General features: G+C 39.0%; 1 protein-coding gene across 1 annotated transcript in view; it reads right to left on the minus strand.

The window, feature by feature from the left end:
* MARCHF11 (membrane associated ring-CH-type finger 11) overlaps nt 1-21,645 on the minus strand; it is a 113,087-nt gene that overhangs the window by 12,406 nt on the left and 79,036 nt on the right. Inside the window, exon 3 of the mRNA XM_054489485.1 lies at nt 12,035-12,227. Within this exon, the coding sequence (XP_054345460.1) occupies nt 12,035-12,227 (193 nt within the window). The remainder of the gene's footprint in view (nt 1-12,034; nt 12,228-21,645) is intronic.

The following is a 21,645-nucleotide window of genomic DNA, read 5'->3' on the forward strand; positions in this document are numbered from 1 at the left end:
TGACAACAACCTCCAATGCCTCCCACTCACCCACCTTCTTAATCTCAATGCACTCCCTTCCACCTTCTAAAGACTTTGAGGCCCTAGACTGCATGATCTTTTCCCAATGCACCAGCTTCTTTCTGGCTTTGGCTCCTTCCCTAGCAGCCTAGAAAGCTCAGCCCATCCTGGAGCCATTCTCTCCTCACTTGAGGGGAAAGGCAAGGTTGATCTTGCTTCTCTGCCTTCCAGAAACTCTGGAGAACAAGACCCAATCATAACCCAGTCTCACCACTTCACCTCTCTGCACTTACTCTTCATCCCTATTGGGCAACAGCCCATAGCCACATGGCCTTGTGGATCTGGTGGCCTTGCTCCAGCCTCAAGGAGGTGCTCAGTCATGCCCAGTGATTCTGCAGGGGGCTCAGCCTCCTCTCCCCAGGGCCCTCAGCAGCTGACAATCACATTCATTGCTCTCCTCCGAGTCTTTTCCCATACTGTGCCTCTGTTGTCTAAGCAGATGGCCACATACCTACTTACTGAGAAACAAGGTGTCTTTTGAAAGGAGGCCTCTCAATGTCTCATTCTCTCAGAGCAGAATATACAGCTGCCTCCAGCTGTGCCTGCCTCCCCTCAGGACACAGGGTCCCTCCTGTGCAAGGCAAAGCCCTTCCTAGGTGCGGGGCTCTCATCAATTCAGTCCCAGGGACATGAAGCTGCCCCTTCCCATCTCTGGATTTTCACTCTTCTGATTTCTTCTGGGTCTCTCTTTTCAGCACCCACCCATGCCTAACAATCCTATTAAAGAAAACAAACAAAAACCTTTGTCGATTCCACACCTCCCTCTGGATTCTACCCTCATTTAACTGTGTCTTTTGTCAGCTAAGATTTGTGAACTCACCTCTGAACCCCCTTCTGCTTATCCCAGCCATTCTCAATTCACTGCGGTCTCGCATCCATCCATGTAACCCCCACATTGCCAAGTCCAGTGAGTGATTATTGGCTTGACTTCACCTAACCCTTGACAGGACATCTGGTACTGTTGGCCACTTGCTCCTCCTCCTAGAAGTTCCCTCCTCCTCGCCTGCCTGACCCCACTCCTTTTCCAGCCACTCCCTCCCCTTCCTGTTTCTCCACCGTGTTCCCCAAACTGCTGCTCCTCTCACCAAGGCATTTCCCTGCAGACACTGGTTTCAACTACCAGATACAAATCTCCAGTTCCAATCTCTAGCCTGAGTTCCAGACCCTTAAATCTGGGTGCACACTGGCCACATCCACTTGGATTCCCCAGAAACTCTGCAAAAAGAAAACATTCAGAATGAGCCTATGACCTTTCTCTCCCTTAGCCCTCTTCTGATAGCCAGTGTTTTAGCAACTGATGGCCCATCTCCCAATCAGCCTCTGTGAATGACACTTGAGGGCCTCTTGCTCTTAGCCCCCCAACCCCTTCCATCCTACCTCCATCCAGCTGATCACCATATCTTGTGATTAATCCCTTTTAATTCTAGCAGCTTCCCAGCAGTCTTAATGCAGGCCTAATCACTTACCTGGGTTATTATATTTCTCACTTTTTCATCCCCACTGTCCTTTATGCTTCCACACTATCAAACACCTCTCTTTAATATTAAGCTTTATCAGCCACATTCAGGGATCCTTCTGGGGCTTCCTGAGCATTCAGTCCAGTCTCCCTCCCGAGCTCCACCCACAGGCTCCTTTTCCTTACTGCTATGCCTCAACAAACATCTTTTGTTCTTGCCATACCAGATTTCATACGATGTCTTTCAAAATGACAGGACTTCATACGTTACTAGGTCTAGGCATTTGCCTGTCTCAGGGCCCCATCCTAATTCCTGCTCTTCCTTAAAATTCTTCTCCCCCATAGACTTTGCTGGTCCTAAGTGTAATTAACCTCCCCCATTAGCTCCCACATACATTTCTCTCCTGGCACTTTCAGGCTATAATTGCTTAGTTCCCTGGCTGTCTCCTCTTCCTCAGGTGGAAAGTAGAGAATTGTTATATTCCAGGGCTCCACAAACCTTTTCTGTAAAGGGCCAGATAGTAAATCTTTCAGGCTGTGCTAACCTTTCATTCACTGTCACAACTTCTCATCAACAGCACATAAATACATGGATATGGCTGCATCCTGGTACAACTTTATCCAAAGGCACCAAAGTTTAAATTCGCTACAATTTCCACATGTCATAAAATAATATTTTAAAAAATGTATTCAACCATTTAAAAATGTAAAAGCCATTCTTAGATCCTGGGCTGTACAAACACAGGCGGTGGACTGCATTTGGCCCTCGGGCTGCAATTTGCCAAGGCTTGTTCTGTTTATACCTCTATCCTGCACTCCAGGCTCAGCACCATGGTAAATACGCAATGAATGTTGGCTCGACAGATTACTAATGCTGTTTTGGCTAGACTGCCCCCAATGAAAGAGACAACTGACAGTGTCACACTATCTCCTATGGAGGAGAAGAAACTCAACAATAACACATTTGGTCTGCTGTTCTGCTAATTATATTAACATTTATCCATAAGAAGTTGAATTTTACAGAGTCAAATAAGAGCAAAGTGTTAGGTTGGGGTGTTTTCCCCCCTTGAGGGGGCCTTAAAGGGTTAACTAGCCTTGAGAGACCATTCCATGTGCAGCACTAAGGGGCAAGTAGCAAAAACAAGTTCCCTTCTCTGTTATTTCCCAGGATTTTAAAGGCAATGGTATCACTCATAACCAACTATGATAATAATCTTTAGAGACATCGGTGAACATCAGTATGATTAAGGCATAGAAAAGCCCATAATTTGTACCTCCAGAGAAGAGAAAAAATAATGGCTTACTTCTCAAAGCATATAAAGGATAAAGCGTTGTTTCTCCTCTGACAATTTCACATCACAAAGGACTGCTCTGCCTCCGCTTTCCAGGGGCTTTCCCAGTATGTGCTCAAAGCATGAAGGATCCGAGGCAGGGACTCCTGTTGGAGGATAAGCTGCTGCTTGTGTTTCAGGCTCATCACGTTGAATCAGACTCTCTCTAAATGAAGCTGAGGCATTTCCTGGGGCGCGAAGCATGCTAAGATAGTCTGAAGCCAGGAAATAATGATCTGTGCTTGTAAAGGAATTCCACTCAATTTAAGAAATGATTCCTAATGAGCTACCAGAACATGCCAACCTGCAACAGTCATGTCTGTGCGAGTAACAGACACCAGGCACGGCCAACCTCACAGCCCAGGGCTCCTCCACTTGGGATGAAATTTGAAGGAAAACTCACAGGGCTTTGGGCAAGAGGAGAAGAATGTTCCTGTCCTTCCTGCAGAAGCAGTTGTGCAAAGGTCGCCTTAGTAGTCAAATTGTGGTGCTCGGGAAGATGTAGTTCCCAGATCAAATTATAAATCAGGAAATAGAAGCATTTCCTGCAGCAGAGGTGGGTGATATACTTCTGTCTGGAGGGAAAATTGCAGTGATATGAAGTCTCCAAAAGGAAATACTAGGCTAATCAACTATCCTGGTTATTAAGCTAAACAGTGTTTAAAGTGAGCTTCATTCTTCACGTGCCCTATGATTTATGCAGACACATCCACGTTAATACTTCCCATGAAACTCAAAATGAGATAGACACAGCAACACCACCTCCTACAACTCGCCTGCCATGTAACCCAAAGTGTCAGCCTCAGCAGGTAAGCAGCCTTCTGCACCCCCACTCCATGAGTGAATGCTGACCTGTCAACTTCCAGAGCTTGGCTATCCTCAGTGACCCCAGGAGCTCAGATTCCAGGCTTGGTAGTGGTGGCGGTGATTGGGTGGTAATCGAATGGTTGGATTTGGGCTCCAAAAGTCTTGTGATGAAAGTCTTTTGATGAAAATTGATGACACTTTTGAATGGTGTGCAGCTGCTCTGCTTGTACAGCTCTGAGATGCACGGGGCTGTTGGTGGTTGGCAGCTGTGGTCTCCACTTCCCATAGAGAAAGTATCTTCACTGTGCAAGTGGCCCCGAATCAGACCACACTGGATTCTGGTGGTCTTGGCTCTCCACAGGGAGACCAGGAAAGAGCTTAGTCTACTCAGACATCCTCGAACCACATAGGCCCTAACGTCTTCAGTGGACATTTTGATTGTTCTCTTGGTAGTTTTACATTCTTCACTTGAAACTACCTGATAAATTTCATATTTATTCATAAATATTTTACAGCTTAAGAAATTGCTACCTATCGACAACGATCCAAAGGCCTTACCAACAATTACACTTTCAAGCACACTCGTCTATGGTTGATGAACCTGTGTGGCAATGAACTTAAGGCTCTCCTGTGGTCTTGGGCAAACTCATTTTTTTCTGCTGTAAATTATGGCATATTTCAACTTCCAATTCTAATTTCTTTCTCTTTCCTTTCAGTAAGTAAGTTTTTAACCTAAAATAATTTAATAAATCATTGTCAACTCCTGAATCATGCTAAGAGATACTGGAGGGCATGAAAAATTTTTTAAAGGAGATAGTCTAAAAGTCACGTGTATTTTGTTTGAAATGGATTAGAATTTTTTTCTTTAGCAGTAGATTTATTTACTTAATTATGCTTTCCTTATTCTAGTTGGTTTATATTCATAGAAAGCAAACTACGAGGACGATGATGACCTAAAGGCACCATTTTAGGGGGAAGCAACACTGGTTTTAAATAGACAAGTATTCATCTTCCATGTGGGAAACTTATTTGTGATCACAGAGTTTGATTATCCTGAATTTCATTTTCAAAATTCTTCACATTTATTCATACAACACAGAGTTAGTAAATGTATATTTTAAGTTTCGTGTCAATAAAATGTTAGATTACGTGAAACTTTTAGCTACTCTATCTGGAAAAAAAAAAAAGTAGCAAAGTTAAGCAGGAGAAAAATATTACCCTCACTTTAAAAAATGTAAATATATGTCCAATATAATCCTTCTAAGACCATAATAATACATGGTATTTATTATTCTGAAATTCTATAATGAAATGTGAATGTATTACCAACTGGTAATTCAAAGTAGTTTTCTTGTGTGTGCCAAAGTAGCTCTAGCTAGATATATAATCAAATAGGACAAACAGATTTTTTAAAAGGCCATAATAATAACTGTAAGAATTTACATAGGCCAGGTGCGATGGCTCATGCCTGTAATCCCAGCACTTTGGGAGGCCGAGGCAGGCGGGTCACTTGAGGTCAGGAGTTGAAGGCCAGCCTGGCCAACATGGTGAAACCCCGTCTCTACTAAACATACAAAAATTAGCCAGGTGTGGTGGTGCATGCCTGTAATCCCAGCTACTCAGGAGGCTGAGGAAGGAGAATCGCTTGAACCTGGGAGATGGAGGTTGCAGTGGGCCAAGACCATGCTACTGCAATCCAGCCTGGGTGACAGACCAAGACTCTGTGTCAAAAAAAAAAAAAAAAAAAAGAATTTACATGGATTTAAAGAAAAATTATTTCATTTCAAAGTACAGGAAAATAAAGGTTTGTTGGAGAGCGTGAACTTTCTGTAGAAGGAGCAATTTTTTTTTTTTTAGTATTAAATATAACTGGTACAATAAGAAGATATTTTGATCTGATCCTCATTCTGGTATATCTCAGGTTATTTTTTAAAATTCCCTAATCTCTGTAGCTTTCAAAAGAAAGACAACATAAACAATTACATTATACTTTAATTCATTGTTTCAAAAGAGCCTCAAGAGAGATATTTTTGGTTCCTCGTGGGTATATATCAGGGATCAATCAGGGATCAGAGTGAGTGTGTGTGTGTGTGTGTGTGTGTGTGCCTATATCTCCACCATTGTCCATGCTTGGGCTTTGAGAAATAAAATAATATGAAGAACAGGCAATAACAGGATCAATACTTTAGCCACAGAGAGAGCTATTTTTCTTGAAGCAATTTCAGGGAGCACTTTCTACACTAAAAAGAGACAAACTGAGAAATAAAATCCCCTTAGCGTTAAAAGTATAATAGATTTTTTTTTTTAAAAAGTGACCCAAAAACTCCTAAAGTGTGCTGAAGAATGCAGGGTTTTTGAGAGGCAAAGGTCTCTGATCTTGATCAGTTCTTAGTGTTTACAGATTAGAGCTCGTCTATGTCCCTGCATGTCGCATCCCTGCGATCCCAAAAAACATCAGGCAGGATGTGCTGCACATTGGCATGACCTATGTGAGCCATTTTTATTTTTATTTTTTAGATAAAATTGTCCCACAAACTTAAATAGCTATGGAATTAGTTTTAAGAAAACTACTCGAATGGTTAAATGTAGTTAAATACACTGATTAAAATGTCACACAAGTGATGATATCCATAGTTGGCATGGTATGAGGAAAAAGGACCTTATATGTATCAGTGGGGGGGGTGGGGCGGATAAACTGATAAAGCCTTTTTCAGTGGCAATGTAAAAGGACTTATCAAAATTTACATAAGCTTATTACTCAACCGGGCGCGGTGGCTCATGCCTGTAATGCCAGCACTTCCGGAGGCCGAGGTGGGTGGATCACGAGGTCAGGAGATCGAGACCATCCTGGCTAACATGGTGAAACCCCATCTCTACTAAAAATACAAAAAATTAGCCAGGCGTGGCGGTGGGCACCTGTAGTCCCAGCTACTCAGGAGGCTGAGGCAGGAGAATGGTGTGAACCTGGGAGGCGGAGCTTGCAGTGAGCCGAGATCGTGCAACTGCACTCTGGCCTGGGCGAAAGAGCAAGACTCCATCTCAAAAAAAAAAAAAAAAAAAAAAAAAAAAGCTTATTACTCAACCCAGACTTTCCACTTCTCAGAATTATGCTAAAAGCAATATTTATGTAAAATGATGTCCTTTACAGCATGATCCCTAAAGGCAAAAATTGGTAACAACATACAAATTCATCAGTAGAAAAAAGTTTAAATACATTGTTGTACATCTGTTATAACGGAAAGATCTCTAGATTATATCATTGAGAGAAAAAGAATATTTTCTCAACACCATGTACAGTATGATCTCACTAATAAATAAAATGTGGAAGTATCCATGTACCTAAACCCATGTAAACCTAATGAAAAAATCTGGACGATAAACATCAAAATGTAGAAAGGGGACATTTCTGCAAAGGGAGTAGCAAAGCAGAATTGGGGGTGTGAGTTAAGTGGTCTTTTTTTAACTTTATAGATTTCACAATTATAAATACAAATTTCACATGTGTTCATATATTATGTGGACAATTAGGAAAAATTTTAACAGACCAAAGCAATCCATGTTTTTAAGTGTTATAAACATAATCAGTATCTTCCCATAGTACTTGAGGGAAGATCAAAACATTTCCAGACTTGGATTTGCCATTAACTTGCGGTGTTGATTAGAGCTGGTACAAGCACTACTATCTCTATTTTGCAAATACCACTGACGATAACAGAGTTTTGGTTTGCTGCTTCTATTAACCAGAACTTGAACTCACCTCATCTGGTTCTATCAGATGCCAAAATGACTCGGTGACTGCCTTCACTTTTTAGATGCAAGTTAATCAAATAACTCCTGTCATCACATGGCCCTCTTCTGGTCCCTCAAACTTTTAGTTATTAATAAACATATTCTTCTTGTGGCACTAGCTTCCCTTGAATCAAAGGGTCAATGGAAACGATGGTTTTCTATTTTTTCCCAAAGTGTCCAGGGTGGAGTGAAGAAGCAAATCCTCTGCCCAAGGCCTTCTGCCGGGCAGGTGCACTTCATTTCTGAGTTTGCTCATCTTCCTTTGTCCACTGTGCAAATCTTTTTTAGTGGGGAGCCAACATGAGCTTCCTCAGCTGTTACTTCTCCCTAAATTACTGCCACTAGCTTAAATCCTAAAGTGACTTAAATCCTTTCTATCAGTTTTACTGGTTTACAATCATCCATCTATTTAAACATGTAGAAGCACTCCCCAGATATAATCTCTTTACATTCTAATTTCCTTAAAACAGATGTGAATTTTGTAATAAGTACAGATTGAAAATTAAATTCACATTTGATCCACAGAAATATTCTTAAAAAGTCCAGTAACAAAGAGTCATTTGTCAAACATGTCTCTCCTTCATCACTGTCTAACTCTTGGCAATCACACATACTTTAACACCCTTCTCTTAATTCTCAAACTCATTTCACTTTATTCACCTCTCTTGGAAAAGAATTCCTTTATCACTTAGGAAATGCAATCCATTTATACAGACAAAGGGAAACCTGTTATTCAAGCTCTTACACACTTACCATTCCACTATGTAGAATCTGTGTCTAATATAATAGTCACTAGCTATTTGTGGCTATTTAAATTAAATTGAAAATTAATGACTTTCTTCACAGAATTGGAAAAAACTACTTTAAAGTTCATATGGAACCAAAAAAGAGCCCGCATCACCAAGTCAATCCTAAGCCAAAAGAACAAAGCTGGAGGCATCATGCTACCTGACTTCAAACTATACTACAAGGCTACAGTAACCAAAACAGCAGGGTACTGGTACCAAAACAGAGATATAGATCAATGGAACAGAACAGAGCCCTCAGAAATAACGCCGCATATCTACAACTATCTGATCTTTGACAAACCTGAGAAAAACAAGCAATGGGGAAAGGATTCCCTATTTAATAAATGGTGCTGGGAAAACTGGCTAGCCATATGTAGAAAGCTGAAACTGGATCCCTTCCTTACACCTTATACAAAAATTAATTCAAGATGGATTAAAGACTTAAACATCAGAACTTCTCAGTCTCACTAGCCATATTTCAAGTACTCAATAGCCAAATTTAGCTACTGTCAATAGAATTGGATGCCACAGATACAGAATATTTTCATCCTTGCAGAAAGTTACTTTGAACAGCCCTGATCTAGATGTTTCAACTATAATAGTGGCTAGACCCTTGAGCAAACTCAAAATGTTAATAGCAAGAAAAAAAAATTAGTATTGGGAAAGAAGAAAATGTATTAATTATGAATGAAAGCAACAAACAAATTCACTGTACCTAGGAATAAGTAAATAAATTTCCCCAAGTAAACAAATGTTCTCCAAATCTTAACTTCTATTTAGCAATCCAACTCTCCTAACCATTACATAGACTGCCTGGATTATAACATTTTTGGATTCTGGAATAGTCTTCTACGGATTTTCAGAATTATTTTTTCAAATAATATTTATGAAGCTGCCAACCTGTTTCTTCTACTTAGGTAGAATCAAGTTTGGAAAGCTTGGACAGACAGGAAAGAGTGATGTCTCCAATTATATTAAAATCTTTTGAACGGGGAGCCAATCTCACATCTTCCCACGGCAAGTAGGAGGCCAGCTCTCTATTTGCCAAGTATCTGTTCATCTGCTTGGCTATCGCTTCCCCAAGAAATCAGCCTGAAACCTTCCCCTCCCTACACACAGCACCGCAGAGTTCATCCCTCCTGGTGTTCAACTACCCCTTCCTGTGCATACGTCCACAACTGTGCACATCCCACTGTATTCTAATCACTTACTTACCTGCCTGTCCTCCTCATGAGCTCCTTGGGGAAGGAAAGTGGGTGACTCTTATTTTTATTCACAGAACCTAGCACTGTTCAACACATAGAAAGTTCCTAGGAAATATTTATGAAACTGAGCTGAGGAAATGGGACACAAAGTTGTAAACCTGCTTTTCACACTAACTCTGCCTCTAAATCTTCCAGTCAGGAGTATTTAAGGTACAATCAATATAATCTTTGTTACTGTCTGCATTTAATTTGCAGACATTTGAATTAATTTGAAATATTAGCAGGAGATCTTCCTGGCTGCAATCCAATTGGCTATTGGTAGACTAGGAGTATTTTGCTTTCTTTACTATAATAGTTTCTCAATTCTTGGGGAAAAAAATTAAGATATTCTCCAAGCCAGGACAGACTAATTAGTGAAACTGCCAAGTAAAATAAACAATGTTCAATCAGAATTCTTTAAGTTTTTTCACAATATACAAATAGATCATGGAATGATAAAATTAGGATTTGATGAGCCAAAACACAATGAAAAGTGCCGTCAATATTTAAGACTCAGATAAAATACTCATTCTCCCAAGTATCTCCAGAAAAATGGCAACTGTTTTTGTTTCTAAGAAATTTGACTTTATAAAATGGGCAAATGCTCAAATTTCAAAAGAGAAACTTGAAATTGTCATGTATTACTAAAAGATTATTTGTTCATATGTCTGTGCTCTTGAAACCAGAATTGTAATAATCTTGATCAAAATATTAACATTAGTCATCAAAATTTAAGATATAATAACTCAGCACTAAATGCAAGTTGTGAAATTTAAAAAAAAAAATCATTTCCTGACCAGGAAATGCATGGTCTTTTTGAGTGTTTACATTGAGGGCAAGAAAGTCAACTGGACTTTTTTCCTTTCCAGGTTGGATTGGGAGCTAACTGGCTCTTTTATTTTGCATCTCCCTTTTTAATATCAATGGAACACCTCATTTTATATCATTCATGCTGAAAGACAGAATAAACAGTCTTTGAATGTGTTAAGGGATTCAATTTGTGCATCAATTTTGTGATTCTTCTTTATTAGAGCAATGCCCTAGAGATTATATTTGAATAAAGATTTAGAACTTCCAAACGCTTTCATATGCATTATCACATTTCATGCAAACTGTTCATATACATGATTAGCTCAATTATTCAGGCAACATCTCTTCAGTTTATATATTATTCAAAACATTTTGCTCTTTTATTTTTTTCTTTCTGGCCTGAAATTTGATCATTTTCTTTCCTATTAGACTTGCACTAGTGAGAAAGGAGGAAAGAAAAAAGTAAAAAAAAAAAAATCATGCTGATCATATTTTAAACATTTATAGAATTCTTTTGGAAAAAAATGACTGAATATATTAAAATTGCTAGTCAAATTAAAGCTCTAGTAAGTAGAGGCATTAAGTTGAAGTGATCTCAAAGTTATTCAATGTTTCCAACTTACTCAAATATACTTAATCTACAACTTCTAATTAATAACATAATTGTTTTATAATCATTATTTCCTTTATTTAGACTTGCATGGTTGGAATTATCCTTTGCATTTTTATAGGTGAGAAAACAGAAGTATGGAGGGATGAAGGTGACCTGCCCTAGCAGAGGCCTGGATTAGAAACCAAGTCTCTTGATCCCAAGCTTAGCATCCATCCGCTGAAGCTGGTAGTCCTCAAGCTTCAGCATGCATCAGAACCTCGGAGGGGCTGTAAAACCCAGATGGCTGGGCCCCACCCCTGAAGTTCCTAATTCAGTAGATCTTGGTGGAGCCTGTGCATTTCTGCCACATCAGAGCAGGAAAATGCTCCCAATGCCATGGTACCTCCCTACAGCCACCCACACCGCTCTACCCCTCGCCAACTAGTCACCATCGCGATGCCTGTGCACCTCACACATGCCACATAAATGCTGCATGATTGGCTTCCTTTTTCTCACAGTACTAGGGAACAACAGATGAATCAAATGAAACACAGAAGTAACCTTTTTGTAGGGTTTATTTTAGCTAAAGTGTTCGATACTTTTTCTCTTCTAAGTCACTGAATTTATTAAGTAAAACAAAGAGACACAGGCCAGCAAGGAAAACAGTCCCCAAGTCCATAACCTTCCAAGGGGCCCTTTTCTGCCCTCAGAGAATCTGCACAGTCATCATGACGTAAGACATCGAGATGTCTGTCCTCTCCCCAAACGCACAATACAGTACCGCCATTTGCATCAGCCAAGACTTCCCCAGCTTTGTAAAGGGAAATTGGTTTGCTCTTATTCCTTAGAAATAAATGACTCTCTTTATATCACTCACTCCAAATAATTTCTTCAACCCTTCCTCCTTTCTTTCAGTTGCACAATATCTCACTTTAAATGGGCATTATCCTGTTAATATTTTTTCAAACTACACGGGAATATAGATGCTATGCTTTCTTAGAAAAGCAGCCCAATCGTGAACCACAGCTAATTCATTAACTGGAGAACTGAGATAAGTCAATCCACAACATTCTCTATTAGATCCGAGTGGTGAAAACGTAATCGCTGAAAGAAATGGATTACTGACAGTGTGTTAACATTGAAGGTCATGGTCTTACCTATGCACACTAGATCCATAAAACCATACATTCCATAGCAGATCTGAAAAAGGATGTCCTTCCTCTGCCACACTGCATAGGGGCTGAAGGCTGACCAGAGGAGCCAAGTCACACTGGCTATTAAGAACAGGGATCCTAGGATTACAGCAATCATCTGAACTTTCTCAACCAGTGTTATAGAAATGCTCTGCCACTAAAAGAAAAACAGAGGCATGTAAGAAAGGTGCTGTGTATAATTAAAAAAGAAAAAAAAACATTTTCAGTCCTGTGTTTCTTTTCATAATGTTAGACCCTTTGAAATCTGATGAGCCCCCAAATGAATTTTTTCATTTCGTCCATGCTATAAAAAATAGAGAAGCAGATAAAGATTAATGACTTGCCTTAACTTCATTATTTTCAGTAATTCACCATTCTGTAAGTTTAATCTAGTTTGATTCCAGATAATAGTACTGAGTGTGAATGGCTAAGGAATATTTAGTACCTGGAAATCACATTATTATCTTTCATGCATGAATGAAATTAAATACACTCTGACCATACATAGTGAGAACTTCTCTATCTGGTAATTTAGTTTGCTCTTAATACATTTGGCTACTGCAAAAAGAGGGAACTGTCTCTTGTTTTTGCAGGAAAAAATGTAAAAAGCAAGTAAGTTATATAAGAACATCATTGAAAAAGTCATTTAAGATAACACACTAGAATAATCATAAGGGAAGTATAAAATTGTGCATTATCTGTTATTGGTACATTCTATATACTCAGATATTACTGACTTTTTATTATCTAATGGGTAAGCCATGAAGTATTTTTGTCAAGATTTAGAATTTGTACCTACAGGAAGTAATCTTTGAAACTCACAACCATTTTCAGCATGTACTCTTCAGTGGGGCAAATAATTTGGTGCCCTAAGTATCAATATTCAAAAGAATTTACAGTACAAATGATCAAAAATCCTTCAAGACTGCTATTGACTGGAGAGGATTAATTAATCATGTTCTCACTTTTGCATAATTGAAGCAGAAACGAAACCAGAATTGTTATTAAGGTTTGCCAGTAAACCATGAAACTCAAAACAACCTGCATAATTTACTCATCCCATGTGGAAGAGCTCCGGCTATGGCAACATATGGCTTCTCAGAAGAATTCTTAAACAGTTTTTTAAATCTTTAAAAAAATGAGCTTAAGCAATCAGTGTCCATCGGATGAATCTGAAATTTCGTCAAACTCTTTACTTACCTTCAATCTGAACTTATGCATCCCCAAATGGCAAGTTTATGACACTGATCCTCTCTCCCTCATTGTCTGTCTGTCTGTCACACTCTCTCTCTCTCATACACATACCATAAATAAATAATTTACATGTAACATTTTTAAGTATGTATGTGACATTGCATATTCACGATTCTATTAAATTCTACATTTGTTAAATTAGATTAAATACCAACATACATTTGAAATATTTCATTCTCTAAAGTCATTTACCTTATTTTTCTTTTAAAAAACAGAACCAAACAACAAAGTTTGATGAAATACTGTGAGAAAGAGATTTCCATTCATTTTAATGTAAAGATTAATTTAGTGAGAATTGGTTTGTGCTTTTACAGTTCTGAATGAATAATAATTAAACTATTTCATAAGTGGGGGTTGAACAATGAGAACACATGGACACAGGGAGGGGAACATCACACCGGGGCCTGTTGGGGGGTGGGGAAAAAGGGGAGGGAGAGCATTAGGACAAATACCTAATGCCTGCGAGGCTTAAAACCTGGATAACGGGTTGATGGGTGCAGCAAACCACCATGGCACATGTATACCTATGTAACAATCCTGCACGTTGTGCATCTGTATCCCAGAACTTAAAGTAAAATAAAGAAAATTAAAAATAATTAAACTAGTTGATATTATTTTGTCATTACAAATGAATCAAGGCTGTATTCCAAGATGTGTCTGAAGTTGTTTTATTCCTCATTTCCTGACATAATTTTAAGTACATTTATTCCAAACTGCCAGGCCTTCATATCTTTAACCATTTTAAATCTGGTGTCACCAAACAGATGTGAAGTGTCAGTATTTCTTGTTCTTGTTCAGTTTTGATGCTCATTAAAATTTGTTTTAAATGCAATACGGTGAGCAACGAAGAAAATAGCTATCAACCAACCTAAATGGGTGCTACCATGTCTATACACGTTACTTTACCCTTTAGCAATTTATTACTCACATCAGATAGATGAAAAACAAAGCATCCTTTAAGTCCATGCGGCGTGTGTGTGTGTGTGTTTGACTTTCATATGGCAGGCCGCATGTACAAAATGTGTATGCCAAAACTGGAGGAGTCCTAGGTAACCAAAGGGGAGTAACAAGGATTCACCAAGAAGAGACTTTACTGATATCTATTTTCGGTTTGCCAATAAGTCTATGATGTAATCTTAGGGGAGTAAATTTGAATAGCTCAAAACTGCATAATGAATTATATTTGGCTTCAATTAGGCCTACTGATTAATTGATCCAAGCCTCCTTGCATGATAATTCACCATGGTGTCTGCAGACATAGTGTGGCTAGGCCCTACTGAATGCTTGGATTTGGCAAGATGGAAGCGATGGTTGGATGCATTGGCTGTAGTGTTTCCTGGGACCCAGGAAATCGAGTGGCCATGCACTGACCCTGAGGTGCCAGCCTCTTCCATTTTCTGTATGGCATGCTTCTGACACACGAGGTGTGGCTGCTCCTAGGTGAGGAGGGTGAATGAATGAAGGGAGAGGCTCACCAGAAGCAAGAAACAGGGACGCTTCACACTTGTTTTGGTGACAGCAAATTTAAATTTGTGTACAATTCAAATGCTTGGCAGTTTGGAATGGAAGTGTTTAAGATTATGTCTGGAGGCAAGGAAAAAAGAACAACCCTTGATTACAGTGCACTGGGAAGCTTAACTATTCACTGTCATCATAGAAATTATTTTTGTTGTAAATATAAGAAATAATTTGGGATTTTTGAAGATTATTTTTTAAAGAAGGTTAAATTGTACAAAATCTATAGTGAGCTCCCTGAAATTTTTTTTGGTTTTATATCACTCTGCTAATAATGCAAATATGCAAATGTGTTTACAAGTAAACAGGCATTCCTCATATACTGATGAACCTTAAAATTAACATCATTTTTGAATAGTTAATGGGGACACATCATTACTGAAACCAAAATTACTAAACTCAATTATAAACACAGGAATTTCCCTTTGAAGACAGCTATCATCTTGGTAATTTCTCTGCCCACTATATATGGTGCTTTCTTATATCTACCATTATGTGCAAAAAGGAGGGTTGTTCTCATTCTTCCGCTAGAAGAAATAATTCTGCCTTCGACCAGTAGAAAACACTCACCCAGTGTCCTTGTCCTTGGAGGGCGTGCATTATCTAATGGGCTCAGCCTGAAGGAGCTGTGTTAATGGGCCATTTGCTTCGATGATAAAAGTAGAAAATAAGTCTCGTGGGACTTCTCTGTCTACCCCAGTGTTATATCCATATGTTTTGGAAATAATCCAAAGGCCAGGATTTAAGTTTGTGAGATTATTTCCAAAACTTTTCAGCGAAATATTTCACTGTCTCCTCTAAAGAGATACATAGGAGTGTGTGTGTCTGTGTGTACGTGTGTGTGTGCGCATGTGTGTGTGTGTGTGTTGCATTTAACTTTCTTCCCACATTTGGAAAGAAAAGTAATATAACAATAGCCAGATTGATTTTAAATAGTTGCTACTGCTTTCTTTCTTTCCGTAATAGTTGAATATGTGTGATTCTTTCATATTCCTGAAAAGCTGTTTACTTCTACAAAACAAACAATTTCATCTACTGTTTCCAGCAAAAGTGGGACCAACTGGCACCTCTTTTGAAAGTTCACCTTCATTTAGTACACTAGAAGAAGTAATTTAGTAATTTACTAAATTTAATAATTATAGCTTCTATTTGTACAGGACTGATACATGCCAGACACTTTTCTAAGAAGTTATTTATTTGTATTAAGTCATTTAATTCCCACAACTCCTCTATGAGGGAATTACTATTGTTATCCCCATTTTACAGGTAAGTAAACTGAGGTAGAGAGAAGTTAAATAACATGCCCAAGGTTACACATCCAGTGAGGACTGGAGCTGAGGTACAAACCCAGGTAGTCTGGCTTCCAGGTTCATGCTTTTACCACTTATACTAGACTATGTAATAATTCCACCAAGAGCTTTGATAACAATTAATGGCATACACCCCGTCTCTGCAGTGCCATGACAGTTCTCCTAATGAAGCTTCCCAGTCTGTCTTCTCTAGGCTACTGAGAGAGATTTCTAGCTGAACTTGAAGCTGTGAGTCATTCCCTGCTCCTCAGAGTAATTCCCCGGGGTTCATTCCTAATGCAAGGGGAGACGTCCCTCTAAGCTTCAGCAAGGAGGGCTAAATGTTTGCAAGGCGAGCTGCCCCTCTAAGCTTCAGTGAGGAGGGCTAAATGTTTGAAAGGCGAGCTGCCCCTCTAAGCTTCAGCGAGGAGGGCTAAATGTTTGCAAGGCGAGCTGCCCCTCTAAGCTTCAGTGAGGAGGGCTAAATGTTTGAAAGGCGAGCTGCCCCTCTAAGCTTCAGCAAGGAGGGCTAAATGCTTGCAAGGCGAGCTGCCCCTCTAAGCTTCAGTGGGGAGGGCTAAACGTTTGCAAGGGGAGCTGCCCCTCTAAGCTTCAGCGAGGAGGGCTAAATGTTTGGTTCAGCACATATCCTCAGCGTCTGGCAGAAGGATCAAAAAGGGACGGAGGGCGATTAAGAGGAAGAGAGGAAAGGAGCAGGGAAGGAGGGAAGGAAAGAAGGAAGGAAGGAAGGAAGGAAGGAACTAAGGGAAGGAGGGAGGGAGACCCCTCAATTCAGCTTCATATGACTTCTTTTTATTCTCCCAAATGCACTGTTTACTTTGGTCCCTCTGTGTCTTTGAGCACGCTCTTTCCTCAGCATGCAATGTCTGCCTCCTCTTTATTCAACTGATCCATCTGTCCATACCTGGCACTAATGCCATTTCTTCTAAAGAGCCACCCTCTCTTGCACTTCCTCTCCTAAACAGGATCCTTCCATCTGGGCCCCCACTGTCCACTATTTATACTTCTGGGGAAAGCTGGCTTCCTTCCTTCACACTCAAATCCCAGATAGCCGTGTCCGTCCCCATTGTCCCTGGACTGCAGGTTTCCCGGTGGCAGAAGCTGAGTCTCATGCCCCCTCCTGTGCACCACAGAGCTGAGTACACCCAGGAAATGCTGGAAATACATGGAATTCTGACTTTAGTTTCCACCACTCATCCAACTGCCAAATTTGCATTCTCTGCATCCATCCTGTCAGTGCCTATGGGATAAAGATCCACTCTGGCCAAGCCACCAGTTAGTCAAGAAGTGAGAACTCAAATCTGTCTCCAAAGCCTCAGTTCTTTCTAAAATGCCCTTCTCTCCGCCTACTCTCTCTGCTCTCACTCCTTAATTCCCTACTTAAACTGACACATCCTGTATCTGAAAGGAAAAACAACACGGGCTCAGTCATACCTATTTGAAAGGTGGCTGTGGCAATGGAAAAAATTCAACACCTGCAAAAGCAGTCCAACAAAGTTCCAAAATCTGACTCATACCTTTCTAAATGGCATCTCCAAATATTTCTTGAATCTGAAAGCTGCAGTTTTTAATTTTAACACGAAGACGACAAGCTCAAGGAGTTATATCTCTTTAATTTTAATGAAATTTTGGGAGAAATTAAATAACTCACATTGGAAATTATGTAATATTCTCTTTACATGTAAGTGCCTAGAGATGTATCAATAGGGTCCACCAGTCCTACAAAGATTCTGAAAATGTACATGGCCCAGAATTGGGTATCTTTGTGTGGGAGTTTCCGTGTTAGTGGAGTATTCTCCATGAGAAATTAGAAAAGCACTCCAATAATTTCCACAGATTGCTGTGAAACCAGGCAAATACTGTGTTCTTATCAATGAAGTGTGACTAATTAGTGGAGGTTTATTACTGCCTTCAGAGAATAAAGGAGGGAAGAAAAAGCTATGAATTTTCTTTAAGGAAATGACAGGATACTCCAAGTCTCTTCCTGTACAAATCCCTTCCAGCCAGTAAGCTAAGCACTTGAGAAAGACATACACTCCATCAGGTCTCTAAGAAGCTATTTAGAAAAAGGTGGACCTTTCTGTTGTCTGAAAGAGTTAATAAACCTTCTCAATTTAGGAACAAATTTCCTCTCTGAAAATAGCACATGCTCAGAGGGAACTAGGCTGAACTCCGAGGGAGAGAAGACCTGTTCAGGGTGCCTTAAATCATTCAGTCTCGGGTACTGTTTCATTTTTGTTTTTACAAAGCAGGCCAGAATGAATCATAAGTTAATAGATTTGTAGTATGATGATTTATACTGTGCGCTATGACAGGTGGGATTACTCAACAGTGTCACAGGAGAGAACACCTGCTCTTAAGAGGTGTCCTCTTCAGAAAATGAATTTAGCTAAAACTTACATTCAGTCATCTTTAGATGGTGTACAAATTGCAACACTAAAGTTGGGATTTGAAATGCTGGCAGAAAACATCTCAATGTGTAATCAAGTTGACATGTAGATAGAAAATTCAGTTAATTATACGCCCATTCTTTGTAGAGCTGTATTTATAGGCTGCATATTAAAAGTGATTTTCATGATTTGGTATGAGTCTTTTCTGCTAGAAAAGCATTTTCACAAACTTATCAGAGCTGAGCTAAAGATTAGACAAAAGGAATTTGCTTTGCCTAAGAAAGAGGAAATTAAACAACCTAGAGAAAATCATTAGAAAACATAGCACCATTTCTCTGGAAAAACTGTTAACAATTAGTTAAATGAAAGAGGAATATAATAACTGATCCTAAAGACGGAAAGAGCAACAAGGAGATACTATAAATAACTGTATGCCCATTAATCCCAGAGCATAAAGGAAATAGGTAACTTCCTTGGAAAACTTAATTACCAAAACTGACTCAAGAAGAAATGGAACGTATGAATAATTCTACATAGAAACAGAAGTTGTCATCAAAAGCCTTCCACAAACAAGATAACAAACACCTCCAGGACCAGTTTCATCAGATGTTATAAAGCATTTAAAGACAACATTTTATCAATCTGACATATTCTGTCTCAGAAAAGAGAGGAGGACAGAACATTTTCCAACTCATTTTATAAGGCCACACAACACTGATACCAAAACCTGACAAAAACATTGTAAGAAAAGACAAATTTCAGGCCAATATTCTTTATGAGCATGGATGAGAAGAAATCCTCTACTAGATATTAGCAAATTGAATCCAGCAATATATAAAAACAACAGTGCAGCATGAGTGAGTGAGGTTCACCCTAGAAATGCAAGGTCACTATAACATCCAAATAGCAATCAATGCAACAGACCATATTAGAAACAAAAATATCCTCTCAATAGATGTGGTAAAATCATTTGGTATACTCTCATTCTTGATGAAAACTATGAAGAGAAAGAAAACGCCCTAACCTGAAAAGGGCATCTAAAAAACACGTACAGATAGGATCATACCTAATTGTGTGGAGGGGAAATGCTATCTTTTCTCTGATCAGGAACTAGGCAAAGATTTTCACCTGTTTTACTTCTATTCGACCTTGCACTGGGTGTCCTACTCAATGCAATGAACCAAATAACAAAAAGAGAAAAGTATAAAGATTATGAAGGAAAAACTTTAAAACTCTCTCTCTTTTTAGATAGCATGATTATCTGCGTAGAAATCCTAGGGAATTTACAAGAAAACCTATTAGAATTAGTAAATTAATTTAGCAAAGCCTCAAAATACAAGATAACAGGAAGGGTGTGGTGGCTCACACCTGTAATCCCAGCACTTTGGGGAGGCAGAGGCAGGTGGAATACCTGAGTTCAGGAGTTCAAGACCAACCTGGCCAACGTGGTGAAACCCTGTCTCTACTAAAAATACAAAAATTAGCCAGGTGTGGTGGCAGTCTCCTGCAATCCCAGCTACTCAGGAGGCTGAGGCAGGAGAATCGCTTGAACCCAGGAGGCAGAGGTTGCAGTGAGTTGAGATCATGCCACAACACCCCAGCCTGAGAGGCAGAGTGAGACTCCATCTCAAAAAAAAAAAAAAAAGAAAAAAAATACAAGATAACAATGATCAATTATATTTAAATATCAGCAGCAAAAGGTTGAAAAGTGAAATTACAAAAACAATACTACATAAACAACAAAAATCATAAATGACTTGACTAATTTTTTAAAAAGATAATCTACAAATTGTGGTTAGATAAAATTCAAAAAGAACTATATAAGATTTATTTTTTTAAAAGTTGGAGTGTTCTTGATAAATGATCCTCCAAACCTCTTCTTCCCTGTTTCTACACTTTTGATGTATACACTTTTTAGCTTAATAAAAGCCATTTTCTTTGTAAAAAGAAGAAAAGAAAAGTATAGATGTGAACATTAAACAAGGAATGCACACCTATTAGAAATGGGTTTACTAATGGAAATTTTTCAAGAAAGATGATCAAATTTTCAAGAAATATGACCCACTTATTTCTAATTTCTAAGAAATATGAATTTGGGCTATGACAACTATGAATCAGCTCCTGTCACATCAGCCACATGGTAGAAATTTGATACTGTATGGAGATATATTTAGTGTTTCAAATTTTTATAGAATCATTATAACCCATAAAAGAGAGGGGAAAAAAGGGTTCCTCAACTGCTTACATATTATAATGCAAACTATCACTTTGTTGATTTTTCACTGATGTAATTTCATTAAAAACATTTTTAAATGCCAAAAATAAATAAGACTCATATAAATTACAGTTGTGGCTAAAAAGACTCACCATTGTTCAAACAGTCATTCTCCTCCATTTTAACTTCAAAAGTTAAAATAGGAGCAAAATAGTAACAGAAAAAAAAAAACGCTTCTTGTTTTGTTTGGTTTTTTAAAAAGTTTTTTAAAAGAGACCACTCATTTGAAGTTAATCAGTATAATTTTAATTCATAGAAATCAAAAAAGAAAATTGTTGGTTGCTATTTCCAAAAGAATTAGGCATGAGAAAATGCTCCAGACTCACTTTCTTGTGTGAAAAGATCTTTCCTCCACTTCTTCAGCTATTGGTAATGCACATCCTTTGAGGGATGGTATCTTGACCATAGATCATCATTTTGTTCATTAAAATACCTTGAACTCAATCATGGCACCAACAGAAAAGCAGAGAGGTGGGTGGGAAGCTCCCGATGTGTACTTGGGAATGCTGTCAGGATTTCATGTTATTGTGTGGAATTTAGAACGTCAATACAAATTTTCTTCCAGAAACCTGGAAATCCCAGGGGGTTTGAAGGGCCGTGACCCAGGATATGGCAATGTGCTCAGTATGATTTGCTGCTCAAGACGACGAAATTAAGCACCCTGAGGGATGGGTTACACTGGGGGTTCCTGGGATAAGTGTCCAAGACCATGTGCCTGGGTCCCAGAATTGCAAAGGAGGAGAGAAATTTTCTTTCCCCAGAAAAGAAGCCCTGTGAGGAGACAGCCTCTAGGAAGACTTCGCTCTAACTAAGGAGATTCTTCCCCACCTT

Source organism: Pongo pygmaeus, chromosome 4 (assembly GCF_028885625.2).
Source record: "Pongo pygmaeus isolate AG05252 chromosome 4, NHGRI_mPonPyg2-v2.0_pri, whole genome shotgun sequence".
Classification (NCBI taxonomy): Eukaryota; Metazoa; Chordata; class Mammalia; order Primates; family Hominidae; genus Pongo; species Pongo pygmaeus.